At 46.8% G+C, this 15,594-nt stretch overlaps 2 protein-coding genes across 2 annotated transcripts; one reads left to right on the top strand and one right to left on the bottom strand.

Annotated features, from left to right (window-relative positions):
- Window positions 1-2,148: 2,148 nt before the first annotated feature.
- Window positions 2,149-5,262, bottom strand: LOC109757348 (very-long-chain (3R)-3-hydroxyacyl-CoA dehydratase PASTICCINO 2B). Its single transcript, XM_020316171.4, has 9 exons — window positions 4,941-5,262; window positions 4,729-4,840; window positions 4,600-4,618; window positions 4,137-4,225; window positions 3,952-4,005; window positions 3,688-3,758; window positions 3,420-3,501; window positions 3,224-3,320; window positions 2,149-2,369 (listed from the first exon to the last, which is right to left on the bottom strand). The coding sequence occupies exons 1-9, from the start codon at window positions 5,015-5,017 to the stop codon at window positions 2,299-2,301; spliced, it is 672 nt and encodes a 223-aa protein (XP_020171760.1). The 5' UTR covers window positions 5,018-5,262; the 3' UTR covers window positions 2,149-2,298.
- An 8,655-nt stretch (window positions 5,263-13,917) lies between these two features.
- LOC109757347 (uncharacterized) lies at window positions 13,918-14,448 on the top strand. Its single transcript, XM_020316170.1, has one exon. The coding sequence runs from the start codon at window positions 13,918-13,920 to the stop codon at window positions 14,446-14,448; it is 531 nt and encodes a 176-aa protein (XP_020171759.1).
- The last annotated feature ends 1,146 nt before the right edge of the window (window positions 14,449-15,594 follow it).

The following is a 15,594-nucleotide window of genomic DNA, read 5'->3' as shown; positions in this document are numbered from 1 at the left end:
TGCTTCTAGCGGCGGTGCCCAACCTTGGGCGTCCCGTCTCGACTTGAAACAACACTGGCCAGCCTTGCAATCTTGTGCGGCCCGAAATACCGTGAAAACTATTTGCACCACGACACAAAATTGCACATACACTACATGGGTGATCGCACCATATCGCTTATGTATTTGTGACATATATTACGTCATCCTCGCAACGTCACGCCATGTGTCGGCGACGACATTATCTTAACAATGTTGCCTCCTGGCTTGCCACAAATGACGACAAACATTTGGAGCGGCAATATTGCCTCGTTGTGTTGCATCTCGGCAAGCCTTTGCAACAGTTATGGCGCCGCCACGCAACGTCACACCTGACTTGTGCAAGTGATGTCGGCGTTGCAGTGTCACATCATGACTTGTGGCAACTAGCCTTTGGAGCATCAGCGTCGTCGTCCTCGTAGCATTGTGCCCCGCCTTGCAGCAATGCCGTCCAACCTTTGTAGTGCCACGACCACGATCCTGTTGTAGTAGAATGATGTGGACCTTGCAGTGTCACATCATGTCTCGGCTTGTAGCGGCGGCGTCACCGGCTTTGCAGTTTTGCGTCCTGGCTTCCAGCAATGAAGACGAGCCTTCCTAGGCCCACGGGTCCTGCTTGTAGTAGAGACGACGTCAACCTTGCAGTGTCACACCGTGTAAGGGCAAGTACAATGGGGGCATCACCCTAGTACTGCCTCAACTCTTAAACTAATCAAAAAGTAAGGAAGCCACCATTTTGAAAAAAATTCTGGCCAACCGTAGCCACACTGCTGTAGCGGAACCCATCGTCCTTCACATGCGTAGTATTTGTTCTTCCTCTCTCTATCTCTCTCCTTGCATGCATCAGCAGAGCTGCCCTTTTCTTTCTTTCTCTCGCTTTTCACACCGAAGAGGCCGGCTCTTCTGCAGGCTACACCTGCTAGTGCGAGGCTATACCTTTTAGTCCGAACCTAACTCCGATCCTACGTGGACCTGCGGGGCAGCAGGTTGAGGCCACCCATTGGCCATGCCCTAATGGCTTGTACTGGTAGTGCCTCAACACCGACCAACATTTGCATTGGGGGCGTCGGCCTGATAGCGATGCATTCTGGCTTGCAATATCGCCTAAAGATAGATTAGCCCTAAGAGTGCTTATTGTTGTTAAATGCGGGAATGGCTACATGGCAGTTGCCTGATTTTCAAATTTGGGCCACTCTATCTTTTTGGCCGTTGGATGCATATCGAACGGTGGGCAACCCTTCTTCTTCTTCCCCAGGCCACCGCACGGGTCACCGGTTGAACCGCCCGCGACCACCACCTGCGGCCGGCAGCGCTCCCGCCCAGCCTCGCCACCCTGCCCTCCCCGGAACTGCTCCCCGGTCTTGCCACCGCAGCATGGGTCACCGGCCGAATCGCCTGCGACCACCACCCATGGCCGGCGGCGCTCCCGCGCAGCCTTGCCGCTCCGTCCTCCCCGGAACTGCTCCCCACCGCCGGTCTTGCCGCCACCCCCGACCATCCCTCTAGCCCAACCCACATCCAGCTTTTTCTCCGGCGAAGCCCACCACCGCTCCCACCGCCGCTGTCCACCATCGCCCCCACCCTAAACCTAAGATAGATAATGGGGTAGCCCTCCGGCGAGCCCCTCCCTTCTCCTTCCTTCCTTTCGGCTCACTCCGGCGAACTCTCAAAATCGACTAACCCCAAATTTGGAAGTCAGTCGACTGACATTTAGCTAATGTGGTTAAATACGCAGCATATACTAGCTAACACTACTCCTAGTACAGTATCTTGTGAGTTACAAAAATAGTAGCAGTTTTTTAGATGAATAGCATCAGTTTCTTGTTGAGTACGTATTATATCAACTAGGTACTACTACTAGAAATGACAAGTCAGTGTCAATGGCATGCAGCCATAGGCGTAGTCAGGTGAAGAAACACAGGCGGGAGCACGACATGGACTGGCCGTCATGTTGGCTTCGCGGTGGGCGTGTTCGCTCGCGAAATCGAAAATGCCACAAATGATTTATAGCCCCTCACCCTAGACACGTGGTTGGAAGGAGAGGCGGCGGATGAAGCGCTCGGTTACAGTCGGTTGTGAGGGATCAATTTCCCTTTTTGAGACGGAAAGGAAAAGATTGAGAATCATCCAAACCGGAGATTGCATGTATGAGATGCTGAGGAAGTTTGAAGCTAGCGGTCAGTGAATGTCACAAAACACGATTCAAGGTTTAAATAATTTTATTCTAGTATTCCACATTCCCTCTTTCTCAACATGATTGCACAAGAAGCAATTACAGTATCATACTGTCTTTGCTGCTAACAAGACCTTCTTCCGCTTATCCACCATATAACGAAACAAGTACGGAAATCCTGCAAACGCAACGAGATAAAAAAAGCATTATCTTGTTAAATTACACATTTTTTTACTGAAAAAATTAACACCATTATGTGCATAATATATGTGGCTCTACCTCTATCTATGCACAAAGACACCTAATTCAACATCCTTATAATTTCAGCTAAGTATGTTAGATTCACCCTCTAAACAATGAATGTGGGGACACAGTGATTTTGGCTTAGGCGGTTCAGTCCCATGTTCAAAGTTCAGAAGAGGTGGAAGGTTCATGGGGAGACCAATCACATTTTGCTCTCTTGCTAATTCTACATTGAAAGATCCCCACGCAAAAGGGCCCCAGTGAATTATCCATCTTTGTAAGGATTGACCCTTCCAAGGATATATAGCTCTTGGTCAACAAATTGTTAGACTATATATGAGAACCCAATAGCTCAATATTTGGGAACTTCCACCTCGGATGTGAATTGTTGAGATGCCATATTGCTGTGAGTCGACAAGAGAGTCAAACACAAGCAAAGTGGTCGGTTTCCATACGTCATGTGGAGTGTCTAGAATGGTTGAAATAGAAGAATTTTTATTAGGCAGAGACTAACCTATGCCAAAGTGGTCCATCTGTCCTTAGTGGCCATTAACAAGAAGGGCCATCACCTTTGGCACAACACCCAAGAGAGTAGCACATCTTCACAAAGTTGTTACTAGGTGTATGATAGGGGTTTTAAGAATGCTGCCCATGTAAACATGGACCCTTGTTTATAGTTACTTAATTACATATATTATCTTTAGTGGAAATACACCACTGTTGATGGTTGCTAAAAAAATATCACTTCGGTTGCAAAATGAAGGCTAATGTCGAGAAGGAGTATTGCACCTGGTATGATTAGAGCCGTGTCAAGAGCCAATTCATGGCGGTAGTCGATGGAGAAATTCCATTTATTAGGCATCATAAGATAGTATTTCCTTGACGTCTGAGGCAAACCCCAAATATCAGAGCATATGTAACAAACAAGACTGTTCAAATGAACAACATGAAACCATTTCCATCTGTAGTTATTAATTTGAGTTACCTTCATAAAGGGCATGGCAACTAAGATTAGGCCAGCCTCGCTTAACATGCCGGTAGGATAGAACACCAGAAAGGTGCTATACCTGGAAATAAATTGGCGCACAAACTATAAAGCTAGTGGCTTTAAGAGCAATTTACTAAAAACATACTAGATTTATTTAGAAGTTTTTGTTAAACAAAATTTCATTCTTTTGTTATAACCAGTACCTACCTAAGCCATAGGACTAGGGGTCTGGAAGGTGCAATTTTGAAATATGACTAGTACCTACCTAAGCCATAGGAGCCAGTAAGGTGCAAACCCAAATGTCTCCTTCATAGCAAAGAAAAAATATCTGATGACCTGCAAGCAAACCAACATGTTTTCATTGTAACATCACATTTAAAGTGAAGAATATTGCAAATCCCAGTTCAGTAAAGCTCAACAGGGGAATTTGTGTTTAGATTGAAGAATTGTAGGGATTACTATCAATTTAGATCTCATACTTAATACGCCCTTTCTATATAAACTAATGATGCCTTGGCCACGTGTGTACCTCAGTGATGGACCAACTTATGATCAATGAAGTTACAAGAACATGAGATTGCGCCTGCACAAGGGTTAGATGTGCAAAGCGACCAATTAATCAATCTATTCCCGAGAAACTAAAACTAAATTTGTGTTTCTAATTATATGAAAATGTCAAAGGCTTGGTAACTATGGAGGAGAGCCAGATGATACCTCTTGAAAGCTCCACAAGATGCCCCATGTGATGTACAATCTTCCAGTGATTTGTGGAAGAGTTGTCGAAATCGGAGACCTCACAAACCCTTTTAACAGTTGGACATTCATCTCAATAAACAACAAAGTTTGGTGATCACACCATGCAAGTTCATAAGTTGCCATGAGTGCCTTATAGTGTATACTAGTAATTTGAATGAACGGTAACCACAAGAGCAAATGAAACGATACTACTCCATCTTCCAAATTACTTAAGTTTTCTGTTTGTTCTAAGTCAAACTCACCAAATTACGTTCATTATAAATATATTTTCATACTATATATATTTGATGTCCCATTTTGAAGGATTTTTGAGACAAAACCCGTTTACAAAAGAGCTTGCACACACACATACATACTTACACTGCACGAGATTGACGAATGTTGAATAATGTGGAAGCAAGAGAAAGAAGAAACTAGTTACCTAGAATCGAATGCAGAATCTGGACGGCCAGCAAGAAGACGTGCCATCGGAATCAAGATGTTCAGTTAGTAACTTTGATAATTAAGAAAGAAAGGAGCTGCTAAGAGACGAGAGAGACACGAGAGCGACCTCCATGAAGGCTGCGGTCTGCGCGAACTGCAGCGGCCGCTCGACGGCGGCGTAGACGGCCTCATGGCCGCTCTCCAGCAGCGCCGAGGCCGCGTAGCACAGCACCTGCGCCCTGCAAACCAGAGAGATCTTCATTCTTCACGGGCAACGGAGCGAGAAACCAGAGAGATCCGCTCCATTATGCACCCAAGGCCGTTGCGCTACTTAATTACCATCCGAAGAAGACGACCCAGTTGTAGGCGGAGAGGTAGAGCCGCCGGAGCGCCGACCCGGACACGGTGGTCGCCATTAACTGCGGAGCGAGCTGCTGCGGTCGAACTGCTAGTAGTGCTAGCTAGCTCGCGATGTCAGCTGTTAATCAATTGCATGAACCAAGTATACGCACCAGAGAATATGCTCAAGCCGAATTCGGTTGCCGCCACGATTACTCTACTGGGGATTGGTGTCGTTATAATTGCATTGCTTCTCTACTTTGGTTTGGCGTTGATTTAATCGATCGGGACTTCGGGAGGACGGATGCGGTTGGGGAGTGCACAGTGGTTGGGGAGTACACGGTTGAGGAACGGTCAGATCGGCGTTGCAACAACCGATTTCCCGCCTACTCCATGTATACATCCATGTGATCCACGTGCTTCGTCACACCCTACATGCATGCATATGTATTCTCAAGCTAATACTATATCGAAAATCAAAGTAAATGTGCATGCAAACGTATAGGCTGAAACAGCACGCATGCATGTGTAGTACTCTGCAATATCGAAAACCAATGTGATTTAACATTACGCGGACAACTTTTCCTAAACTCTTAAGCAGTGGGGCAAGGGAAGTTTTGATTAAAGCGGTATGCCAAGCTATCCCAACTTATTCTATGAGCTGCTTTAGACTTTCCATTGGAAGAAGTGGAAGGATATTGCAATACCTAAAGGAGAAGGAGGGATGGGTTCTAGGGATTTCGAATTATTCAACCAGGCTATGCTGGCGAAACAAGGTTGGAGGTTGCTTACATCACCAGATTCTCTATGCGCTAGAGTCTTAAAGGGTAAGTACTATTATGATCATGAATTTATGTCAGCTAAGAACAAAAGAGGACCCTCGCATATTTGGAGAGCCATTCTTCATGGCCGAGAGGGTCTAAAATTAGGCCTGATAAAGAGGGTTGGTGATGGTTCTTCTATTCACCCATGGGAGGATCCATGGATTCCTTTTAACCATGGTTTCAAACCCCTAGTTCAGCTTCCTGGTGCAGCTATCAGTAGGGTGGAAGAATTGATTGACGCAGACAATGATGAATGGAATATGAATCTATACCTACTATTAAAACAAGGTGATATTCTTGGTTTCGTCTCGTGATTAGTTTTTTTTACCGTTATTTTGGTCACGTACGAAGTGGCTTGGTCACTTACAAGGTGGCGAGGTGGTACTAAACGCTTATCTCAGTCCGTTGCTGCGCTGCAATTTTAAGTCCGTTGCTGGTGCTGGGCCTCCTTTGTATCGTATCGTACAGATACATATATATGGGCCAAAATTATTCATGTGGGCCTTTATAGTTTGCCAAAAATATATACAGTCCTCCTTCGTATCGTACAGGGTTGAAATCATGTTTTTTTTCTTCCACGCCTGGCTATCCCACGCCTCGCTAGCCCCGCTGGGTATTTCGGCTCAGTAATCCCTTCCTGTACGACTGAAAAAAGGGCAGGTCTTAACCTTGTCCGACTCTGCATCAAAATCTATATCTATACCTACTAATAAAGCAAGGTGCGTTTCGCTTATTTTTTCATCCGTTCATCCATATTTGTTTTAAATTTTTTATTATTCAAGGTGGTATTAAATTTTTTTGCACAAATTTTCGTCTGTCGCGTTTTCCCTTAGTACATAGCGCCAGATTCACTCAATCACGCCTCTCTGTCTCAGCCCACACATCACCTGCATGGGCCTCAGCCCACCGAATCGAATCCAAGGGCCCAGGCAAGCCGGGAGGAGAGACAAAAAATTACACATTGAGGTATCGAACTTGTTGACCTACAGGTAAACAGGAAAGGCCAACTCCACTAGGCTACATCATGGTTGCGCAGAAAAAATGGATTCGTTCGTTTATTAAATTGTCCCACACGGCTTCCTTACACCTCCTCCAACCAATTTATATATGTCTATGATTCGAAGTCAACAAGCCGTCTCAAAGAGTGGGTCCTAAAATATGAGCATGAAGGAAAGGAATTAAAAGGAGGACTAGATTCCGCTGTTATGAGCTGAAAGGAAGGAAATGAAATTGACGGTAGGAAATAGAGAAAGGAATAAATTCCCTCCTTATGAAGGCAGGAAGGGAAGGAATTAAAGGAAAAAAAATAAAAGAAGGAATTAATTTCGCTATTATATGTGAGGCATGCCTGAAGGGAAGGAATTAAAGAAGAGATTAATTTTGCTGGGAATTAAAAGAAGAAATTAAAATTTCACTCTACGTATGGAATTTTTTTAGGCAGATGTGAGAGAGGGCGGATTAAATATATGGGGCCATGCATCATTGGTTGTACATGCACCTGTACACGCTAATGCATCAAAAAATGACCTGGCTCATGGAGGAGCTTTTGAATCTCCTGATAATGTTTTTTTGGGTCTCATGTGAGGTATTATAATTTGTAATGAGTTATTATTTATGCAGAACACAACCAAACAGTGAATTGGATCCTATCAAATACCAAATTACCATTTCGAGCTCAAATACAAACATCCAAATCCATTTGAAAATGAAAAAAAAGAAACCGGTGCTTTGCCTGTTTTTTATGACCGGGAAATATTGGTAAAATAGTGCGTCAACTTTGGATCGACCAGTTGACCTTGAGCCCATGTACCCCAAAGGACCAACAACCATCTAGGGCACCAACGCTTTGTGAGTTTTTTAATGGATTACATCCAATATTATGTGTACTCATTTGATCTATGGTAAAAATATATATAACGTTAATATTCCCATTTTTGACATGAATGAATAGATGAACCGGCAGTCCAACAGGTGAGAACCTTAACAGTTAGCCTCTCCGGTTCGGTTTTTAAAACTATGGTTCGATAGTCATAGTGGAACGACATGACATAGTTCGCTGCTGGAAAAGATGCCCAAGTTCATGTTAGAGATGAAGTAGGTGGACGGTGGCGATAGCGAAGTGTATTTGGTTTATGTTGAGTCAATAAGTTAATGGCCTCACACCATAATTTAATTTGCATTAAAAATTACTATTGTGCGTGCTTAATAAGAAAATGGATCGCCTGATATGTTATGACATGATAAGTTTTGAACCACATGAATATGTACGCGACGGTTTCAACGCACGAGGAGCTGGTATAGGTGGGGGCTCGCGAAATCGGCATGGTGAGTGTGTTGACCAAGATCACCGCCTTGAGACTATTTTGTTGTAATATGTGGGCAAGTGACTGTCTTCGACAATGATGACAAAGAGAAGAAGTGAGAGCACAGATGATTCGCCAATGGTGCGCAAGAGTTTGTTTCTCCCGTTGCAACGCACGGGCATTTGTGCTAGTTTGATTAATGCAAATTTTGTGGAACCGGATGTGAGTGTAATATGCAGGATTCCTATTAGTAATTCAGCTGAGGATATTTGGGCTTGGCAACCAGAAAAACATGGTCATTTAACTGTGAAATCGGCATATAGAGTTCTTGTCTCTAAAAGTCGTCAATCTGACCAGCCCGGGTCTAGCATCAATCAGGAAAAGGTATGGAAGAAAATGTGGAAACTTGAGGTCCCTCCCAAGGTGAAGAATTTCTGGTGGCGTATTATCCATGACTTTATACCCTGCCGTGCCGTTTTGAAGCGACGACACATGGAGCGTATTGATTTCTGTGACACTTGTGGTCAACAGGAAACTACAATGCATGCTATCTTTGATTGCACTTGGGCAAGGATCTTCTGGGAGCAGGTGAAGTCCCTAACTGGCATAAAAATTCCTGACCTACACCCACACTCCTGGATGTTCGATGTGGTGGATGGTACAAAGATACCCCAGTCTGAAGCTTGTATAATTTTAAGTGGAGCGTGGGCGATCTGGACTGAACGAAATGCAAGAAAGCATGGAGAGTCTGGGCGCTCTATCGTGCAATCAGTAAGATGGGTGATAGACTCGGTAATGAACTTAACAAGTGCTGGAATAGTAAGCAAGCCGAAGCAATCAAAACAAATAGAATGGAATCCACCTGATGAAGGCGTGATGAAGATTAATGTAGATGCATCCTTTGATGATATTTCCTGTCAAGGTTCGACTGGGCTGGTTATTCGGGATAGGGAGGGTGCATTACTTCGTGCACAAGCCCTTTGGTATAATTTTGCAGCTAGCTCACAGTCCATGGAAGCAGAAGCAATTCGAGATGGGGTTCGAATGGCTACTGAGAGAGGTTTCAGCAAAGTTGAGGTGGAAACTGATGCTCAAGCTATTGTTAAGTTGTGGGAGACAGATACCTTCGATCGTTCGGAGATAGCTGGCATTCTTCAAGAGACCAGGGAGCTTTCTGATCAATTTGAGAGTTTTAGGCTGAAATTCGTACGTAGAGAAGCTAATGAAGCGGCTCACTTATGTGCGAAGCAGGCGACAAGTGTTAGGAGGAGACGTTTATGGCTTAATTACACTCCTGTTTTCCTAATGAACACGTTGTATCGTGACTGTATGCCTGCTTAAGTAAGCAATAAAACTCTTTTATCTTGCAAAAAAAAAACATTACGCGGACCATGCCTTTCCCGAGTCTGCTGTGTGGGCCTTTCTCCCGTGCCATGCCTTTGCGGGCGTTGTTCTTTGCTGCTTTAGAGCATCTCCAACAGTCGTGCTATATAAGCGCCGCGCTGAAAAAATTGCGTTTTTAGCGTGCGCGCGCAACCGCTCCGGACGCTCCAGCGGAGGCGAAAAACCGCACGCGCGGCATAAGTAGTTCAGCGCGCGGGTCGAAACGGCATCGCGCGCCGCTTATTTCGTGCGCCCGCTTTCGCGCGCTGCACACTCGAGCGCCAGCGCCGGCGCCGGCGCCGGCGAATTCGTCCGATGGACGGACGCGCCGACATCCCCCTCACCCCTTCCTACGCCCGCGACCCCGCCGCCGCCGCCGCAAACCCTAGCGCGGGGAGTGAGCTTTGGCTTCGCCTCCGCCGGTGTTCCTTCAAGCACCGGTATCGCGCGCGGCCTTTTCATGCCGCCACGGACAACCTCGGCGGCGGGTGGCGTCGCGCCGACGCCCGCCATGAAGCCACGAGCCCCCCTCTCGAAGCTCCCAAATGCGGCACGGGCGAAGGCGGGCAAGGTGTCCGGGAAGAAGAACAAGGCGGCGGACGGCTCCTCTAGGCGACCAAGAAGAAGCTTGCAGGGCGTGCAACGGATGCAGCGGCGATATCTTGCTATGCAATACTTGGTTGCAAGTGTCGAGGGATCCCGCCGTTGGAGGGGGATCAAAGTAGAGATGCATATTGGCTCCGGATGAAGGATCACTTTGATCTACACAACAAAAGTGGAATTGACCGCTCGGGAAGATCTCTTCGCTCCCGGTGGTCGACAATCAACCGAGATTGTCAAAGGTGGGCGGCCGCGCTTAAGGCGGTTGACACGTTGAACCCAAGTGGCACTAATGACAGAGATAGGGTAAGTGCATTTTCTTTCATGATTCTTTCATGTTCATCATGCTTTTTCTTGGTGTTTCAAGTGCTAACTTGTTCTTTTGTTTGTAGCTCACTATTGCACAAAACTTATTTCAAGGAGAGGAGAAGAAGACCAAGAAAGGGAAGGTCAAGAAAGGGAGACCATTTACCTTGCCTCATTGCTATGAAGCGTTGAAGGATGATGAGAAATGGAAGCCCGTGATGGTGTCGATGATGAGGTGAGCAACAAAAGCAAGCGAACTATTGATTTGGATGATGATGAGGAGGAGACATCAAGTGACGACGGCAAGAGAAGCCCTACACCAAACTCGGTTGCGTACTCCAAGCCAAAAAGACCAAATGGATGCAAGAAAGACGGAAAAGAAAAGAAGAAGGGGAAAGGAGATGACGAGCTAAAAAATGCTATGGAAGTTATTGTGAACGCAAGAAAGGAAGCGGACGAGGTGAGGAAGATGGCAAGGAACCAAGATGCCGCGGCCGAGGAGAGGAGGGTGGCGCCCGAGGAGAGGAAGGTGTCATTGGAGGAGAAGAAATTGGCCATGAAGGAGCGAACTAGATTGTTGGAATGGGAGAAGTACTTGTTCTTCATGGGCACATCTACCCTCGATGAGAAGCAAAAGGAGTACGTCAATCTTGCCCGTGAAGAAGTCTTGGTCCAAAAGAGAGCCATGGTTGGCATGGGCGGCATGGGAGGCATGGGTGGCATGGGTGGCATGGGCGGCATGTGAGGCATCGGTGGCGTCGGAGCTACCATGGGCGGCATGGGAGGCATGGGTGGCTTCGGAGCTACCATGGGGGCCATGGGAGACATGGGTGGCTTCGGAGCTACCATGGGGGCCATGGGAGACATGGGTGGCTTCGGAGCTACCATGGGAGGCATGAGTTTTGCGTCACTCATGGGAGGCATGTGAGCACCTCCGGGTGACATGGGTGAACGCATGTCTTTCGGTGTGCCTCACCTACCTTCGCATGATGCCGTTGGAGATCTTGCCAACAGCTACCGAGATCCCAATGATGATGCGGCGCGACACAATGAAGAGGAGGAGGAAGAATCGTCTTCGGAGGATGAAAAATCGGAGGAAGAGGATGACGGAGATGAGGATGATGAGGCATGATTGTTGATGTGCCATTTGTTTGTGTGAACTTTTATGTCATGAACTTGGTTGCATGATCTTGAACTTAGTTGGATGATGATGTGATGTGGCATAATTTTGAACTTGTCATGAACTTGTTTGGGTGATTTTTAAACTATGCTATGTGTTGTTTTGATGTTTGAAATATCACCATATTGTCTCCAAAATGCAACATATGGCAGACGCCGCCTGCTCGCGCGTGATGCAGTTTAGCGCGTCTGCTGGAGCGGCTCGCACGCGCTATATTTTGCAGCGGTCGCTGGAGCCAGCGCTCCGCGGCGCGCAAAACTCACGATTCCAGCGGTGTAAATGTTTTTTAGCGCGCCGCGCGTTGCGCGCCTATTGAAGATGCTCTTAGACGACCGCGTGCTTGCGCACTACTGTGTATGGTGTGTGGGCAGCGGGTATGAGCAACGCTGAGATGACCGATCGATTGTTGCAGGTCGAGGTGTATAAAAAAAGACCGTTTCGTGTCGGTTTGGATGGTGGGAATGTTTCCTTGGGCGGTGCGACCACTGCCATGTGGATCCCTTTTGTGTGGGGAGACAGTGATGCTTGCGTTTAATTTGTGAACTTTTATGAAATTTATGATGTTTTTAATACAAATTCATGAACTGTTTTTAATACATTTTTTTTGAAATTCATGCTATTTTCTAAATTCACGAACACTTTTTCAAACTAGAATTTTTTTAATTTGTGGAATTTTGAAAATTACAAACATTAAAATTTACAAATAATTTTAAAATTGAACATTTTAAAAATTTGTGAATGTTTATTAAATTCACATACATCTTGTGAAGTCTAGAACAATTTTTCAATTCAACATTTTCTCAAATTTATTACTCCCTCCGTCCGGAAAAGCTTGTCCCTTAAATTGATGTATCTAGCATCAAGTTAGTGCTAGATACATCCATTTGAGAAACAAGCTTGGGATCAACTTTTTCAGACGGAGGGAGTATCATTTTTAATCCATAAACTATTTTAACATTCACAAATATTTTTAAATTCCACATAGTGGGGAAAATAAAAGAAAAAAAAATCACGAATCATGCGTACCAGCGTATGCTGGGAGCTAGCGATCGGAGGTGTGCACCAATGGACCGTCCCACCCCACATGCTAGCAATCGAGGTGTGTAGGAGACCGCTCGATATGTACCGCACATTGTCTTGCCTTATGACTTGTGCATGTGGATGGCGTGTGTGACGCACCGGTGGATCCGCTGTCGCAGTGGGGAGAATGGCTGCGTGCCCTCGCCGGGTAGAGCATCGTCGAGTCATCAGGAGAAGAAGCAGTGGCAAGGAACATCCAGCAAGAATATAAGCAGAGAGAGCTCAATGTCAAGTGGGGGTGACAATGGACTAAGAGGGTATGCATTTGTGCGTGACCTCCCAACCCGCAGATCTCTGTACAAAGAATATATGCCCTCGGCTGACTCCCACACTGGTGGGCCAAAGCAGAAGGGGAGGGAGCAAGAAGAAGTCCAGAGCCCGCAAAAAACGCACACCGGTGCAGAAGGGGCGAAGGAGAGGGATCTACGTCATGATTTGGAGGAAAAACGGGAGAAACACCTCAGAAACGAGCTACATCAGAAGGTGAGGGAAGGTATCATCTCCCCGAGAAAGAGTCATGACCAGAGAGAAGGGCAACAACGCAGGGAGGAGAAAGCACCAAGGGAGCATTACAGGTGGCCGGGGTATTATGTCAGGAAGCCTAGAAGCGATGTGGGATCTTCTCGGCAGCGAGAGGACCACTATCGGTATGCTCCCAGGGAGAAGAAGAGACCATCAAGGCAAATGTGGGTGCCAGTAGGAGAAGGAGTTCGGAGGGAAGGTGGTGATGCTCTCGTTGGCGAAAAACGGCAGAAAGTGTCATCTGTCTTTGAGAGGATCGGTGATCATGGAGCTAGATTGGCGGACCCCGGCAGCCGGGGCCGCCGGGAGCAATGAATTTCCTTTTTTGGAACTGTCAGGGATTGGGGTTGGACCCGACAGTTGGAGAGTTGAGGGACCTGATTAGGTCGTACAACCCAGCGGTGGTTTTTCTGTGTGAGACAAAGAAGAAGGCGCGAGCAATGGATAAAGTCAAGTGGAGTCTAGGGTTCCGTCACGGCGTTGCGGTGGATTGTGAGGGAAGGAGTGGTGGATTAGCTCTATTGTGGAGGGACCATATTTCGGTTACACTCAGACCGTGGTGCCAGTACTATATTGATGCGGAAATCATGTCGGAGGGAAGAACCGTTAGATTCACTGGAATCTATGGTGAACCTAGGACGGAGCACAGGCGGAAAACGTGGGATGCCCTTCATTATTTGAGACGACAAGACAATTTACCTTGGCTTTGTGCGGGGGACTTTAACGAGATTCTTTTTCAAACATAGCAGAATGGAGGCAATCCTAGGAACTTCTACCAGATGGAGGATTTTCGGGAGTGCCTTGGCGACTGTGGGCTAGTGGACTTGGGTTTCACTGGTTACCCTTTTACGTGGGATAATAAGCAAGACGAGGGGGCAACCATTCAGGTTCGGCTCGACAGGGCCACATGCAATGACGAGTTCTTGCACCTCTTTCCGGATGCGGCGGTCGAACATGTTCTTACCGAGGAGTCTGACCATGCGGCACTGTTCATCAGAGCGGCGGCATCACTGGATGCAGCGGGCCACAAGAAGCAACGGTTTTTTAGATTTGAAAAAGCATGGACAAGGCACGAAGATTATGAGCAGATGATTGTGAGGGCCTGGGAGCAAGCAAAGCAACAACATGGGGTGCATGCGGGAATGAGCGGGAAACTGGGCACCCTTACCAAGGCCATGCAGTCGTGGAGTAGGGAAGTGTTTGGTTCCCTTCGCAAACAGATTTCCAAGCTAAAAACACAGCTAAGAGATGCGAAAGAAAGGGCGCTGGTGACCGGTTATTTCCAGGAGGTCAAGGATATAGAGAGTTAGCTTCACGATCTTTACGAAAAGGAGGAAATCTACTACAAACAGCGTTCGCGAATTGACTGGTTACAGTGGGGCGATCAAAATACAAAGTATTTCCAAAATCAGGCTTTGCATCGTAGGAGAAAAAACACGGTGAAGGCTCTGCGCAGGGAGGATGGTACGCTCTGTACCTCTAACGATGACATGCGGTCTATGACATTGAATTTTTATGCTTCTTTGTTCAGCTCCGAGGGCTCCAATGCAGCGGCAAGTGTGCTGCAACACATTGATTCTCTAGTCTCGGAGGAGATGAATTGGAAGCTCACAGCCATGATCACCGACTCTGAAATTGAGACGGCTCTATTTCAGATGGGCCCTACGAAGGCGCCGGGGCCGGACGGCTTCCCGGCGTTGTTCTATCAACGACACTGGTCGTTAGTTAAGGAGGACGTGTGCAGGTCGGTCAAGGAGTTTTTGGCTGGAGTGGCGACACCGGAAGGTTTCAACGACACAGTTATAGTGATGATTCCTAAAGTCACCTCACCGGAGTTGTTGTCTCAGTTTAGACCAATTAGTCTGTGTAATGTGCTCTACAAAATTGCAACAAAGGTACTGGCCAATAGACTCAAGGGAATCCTTCCTGTTTTGATCTCAGAAGAACAGAGTGCCTTTGTACCGGGGCGACTCATCACGGATAATGTGTTGGTGGCTTATGAGTGTGTCCACGCCATCAGGATGAGGAAGAGGAAGAAGCCTTTGTGCGCGGTTAAACTAGATATGATGAAGGCATATGACAGAGTGGAGTGGATTTTTCTTGAGAGGGTGTTGGAGAAGTTTGGTTTTCACGAGGCATGGATTCAGATGATAATGAGGTGTGACGTCGGCAAGATTCATGGTGAAGCTCAATGGGGGGATCTCGGATTCTTTTCTGCCGTCTAGGGGTCTCCGTCAAGGGGATCCCCTCTCGCCTTATTTGTTCTTGTTCTGTGTGGAGGGCTTCTCGGCATTGCTGAAACATGCACAAAGCTCTGGTGACATAAAGGGGGTGTCTTTTGGGAGCACTGGCCCCATGGTTACCCACCTCCTCTTTGCAGACGACAACATTGTGTTCCTTGAGGGTTCTGAAAGTAATCTCCTTGCTCTCAAAACTATCCTCCGGGACTATGAGGC

This window comes from Aegilops tauschii, chromosome 3 (assembly GCF_002575655.3).
Source record: "Aegilops tauschii subsp. strangulata cultivar AL8/78 chromosome 3, Aet v6.0, whole genome shotgun sequence".
Lineage (NCBI taxonomy): Eukaryota > Viridiplantae > Streptophyta > Magnoliopsida > Poales > Poaceae > Aegilops > Aegilops tauschii.
The sequence above is the reverse complement of the archived record's forward strand: the minus strand, read 5'-3'. Positions and strand labels throughout refer to the sequence as shown.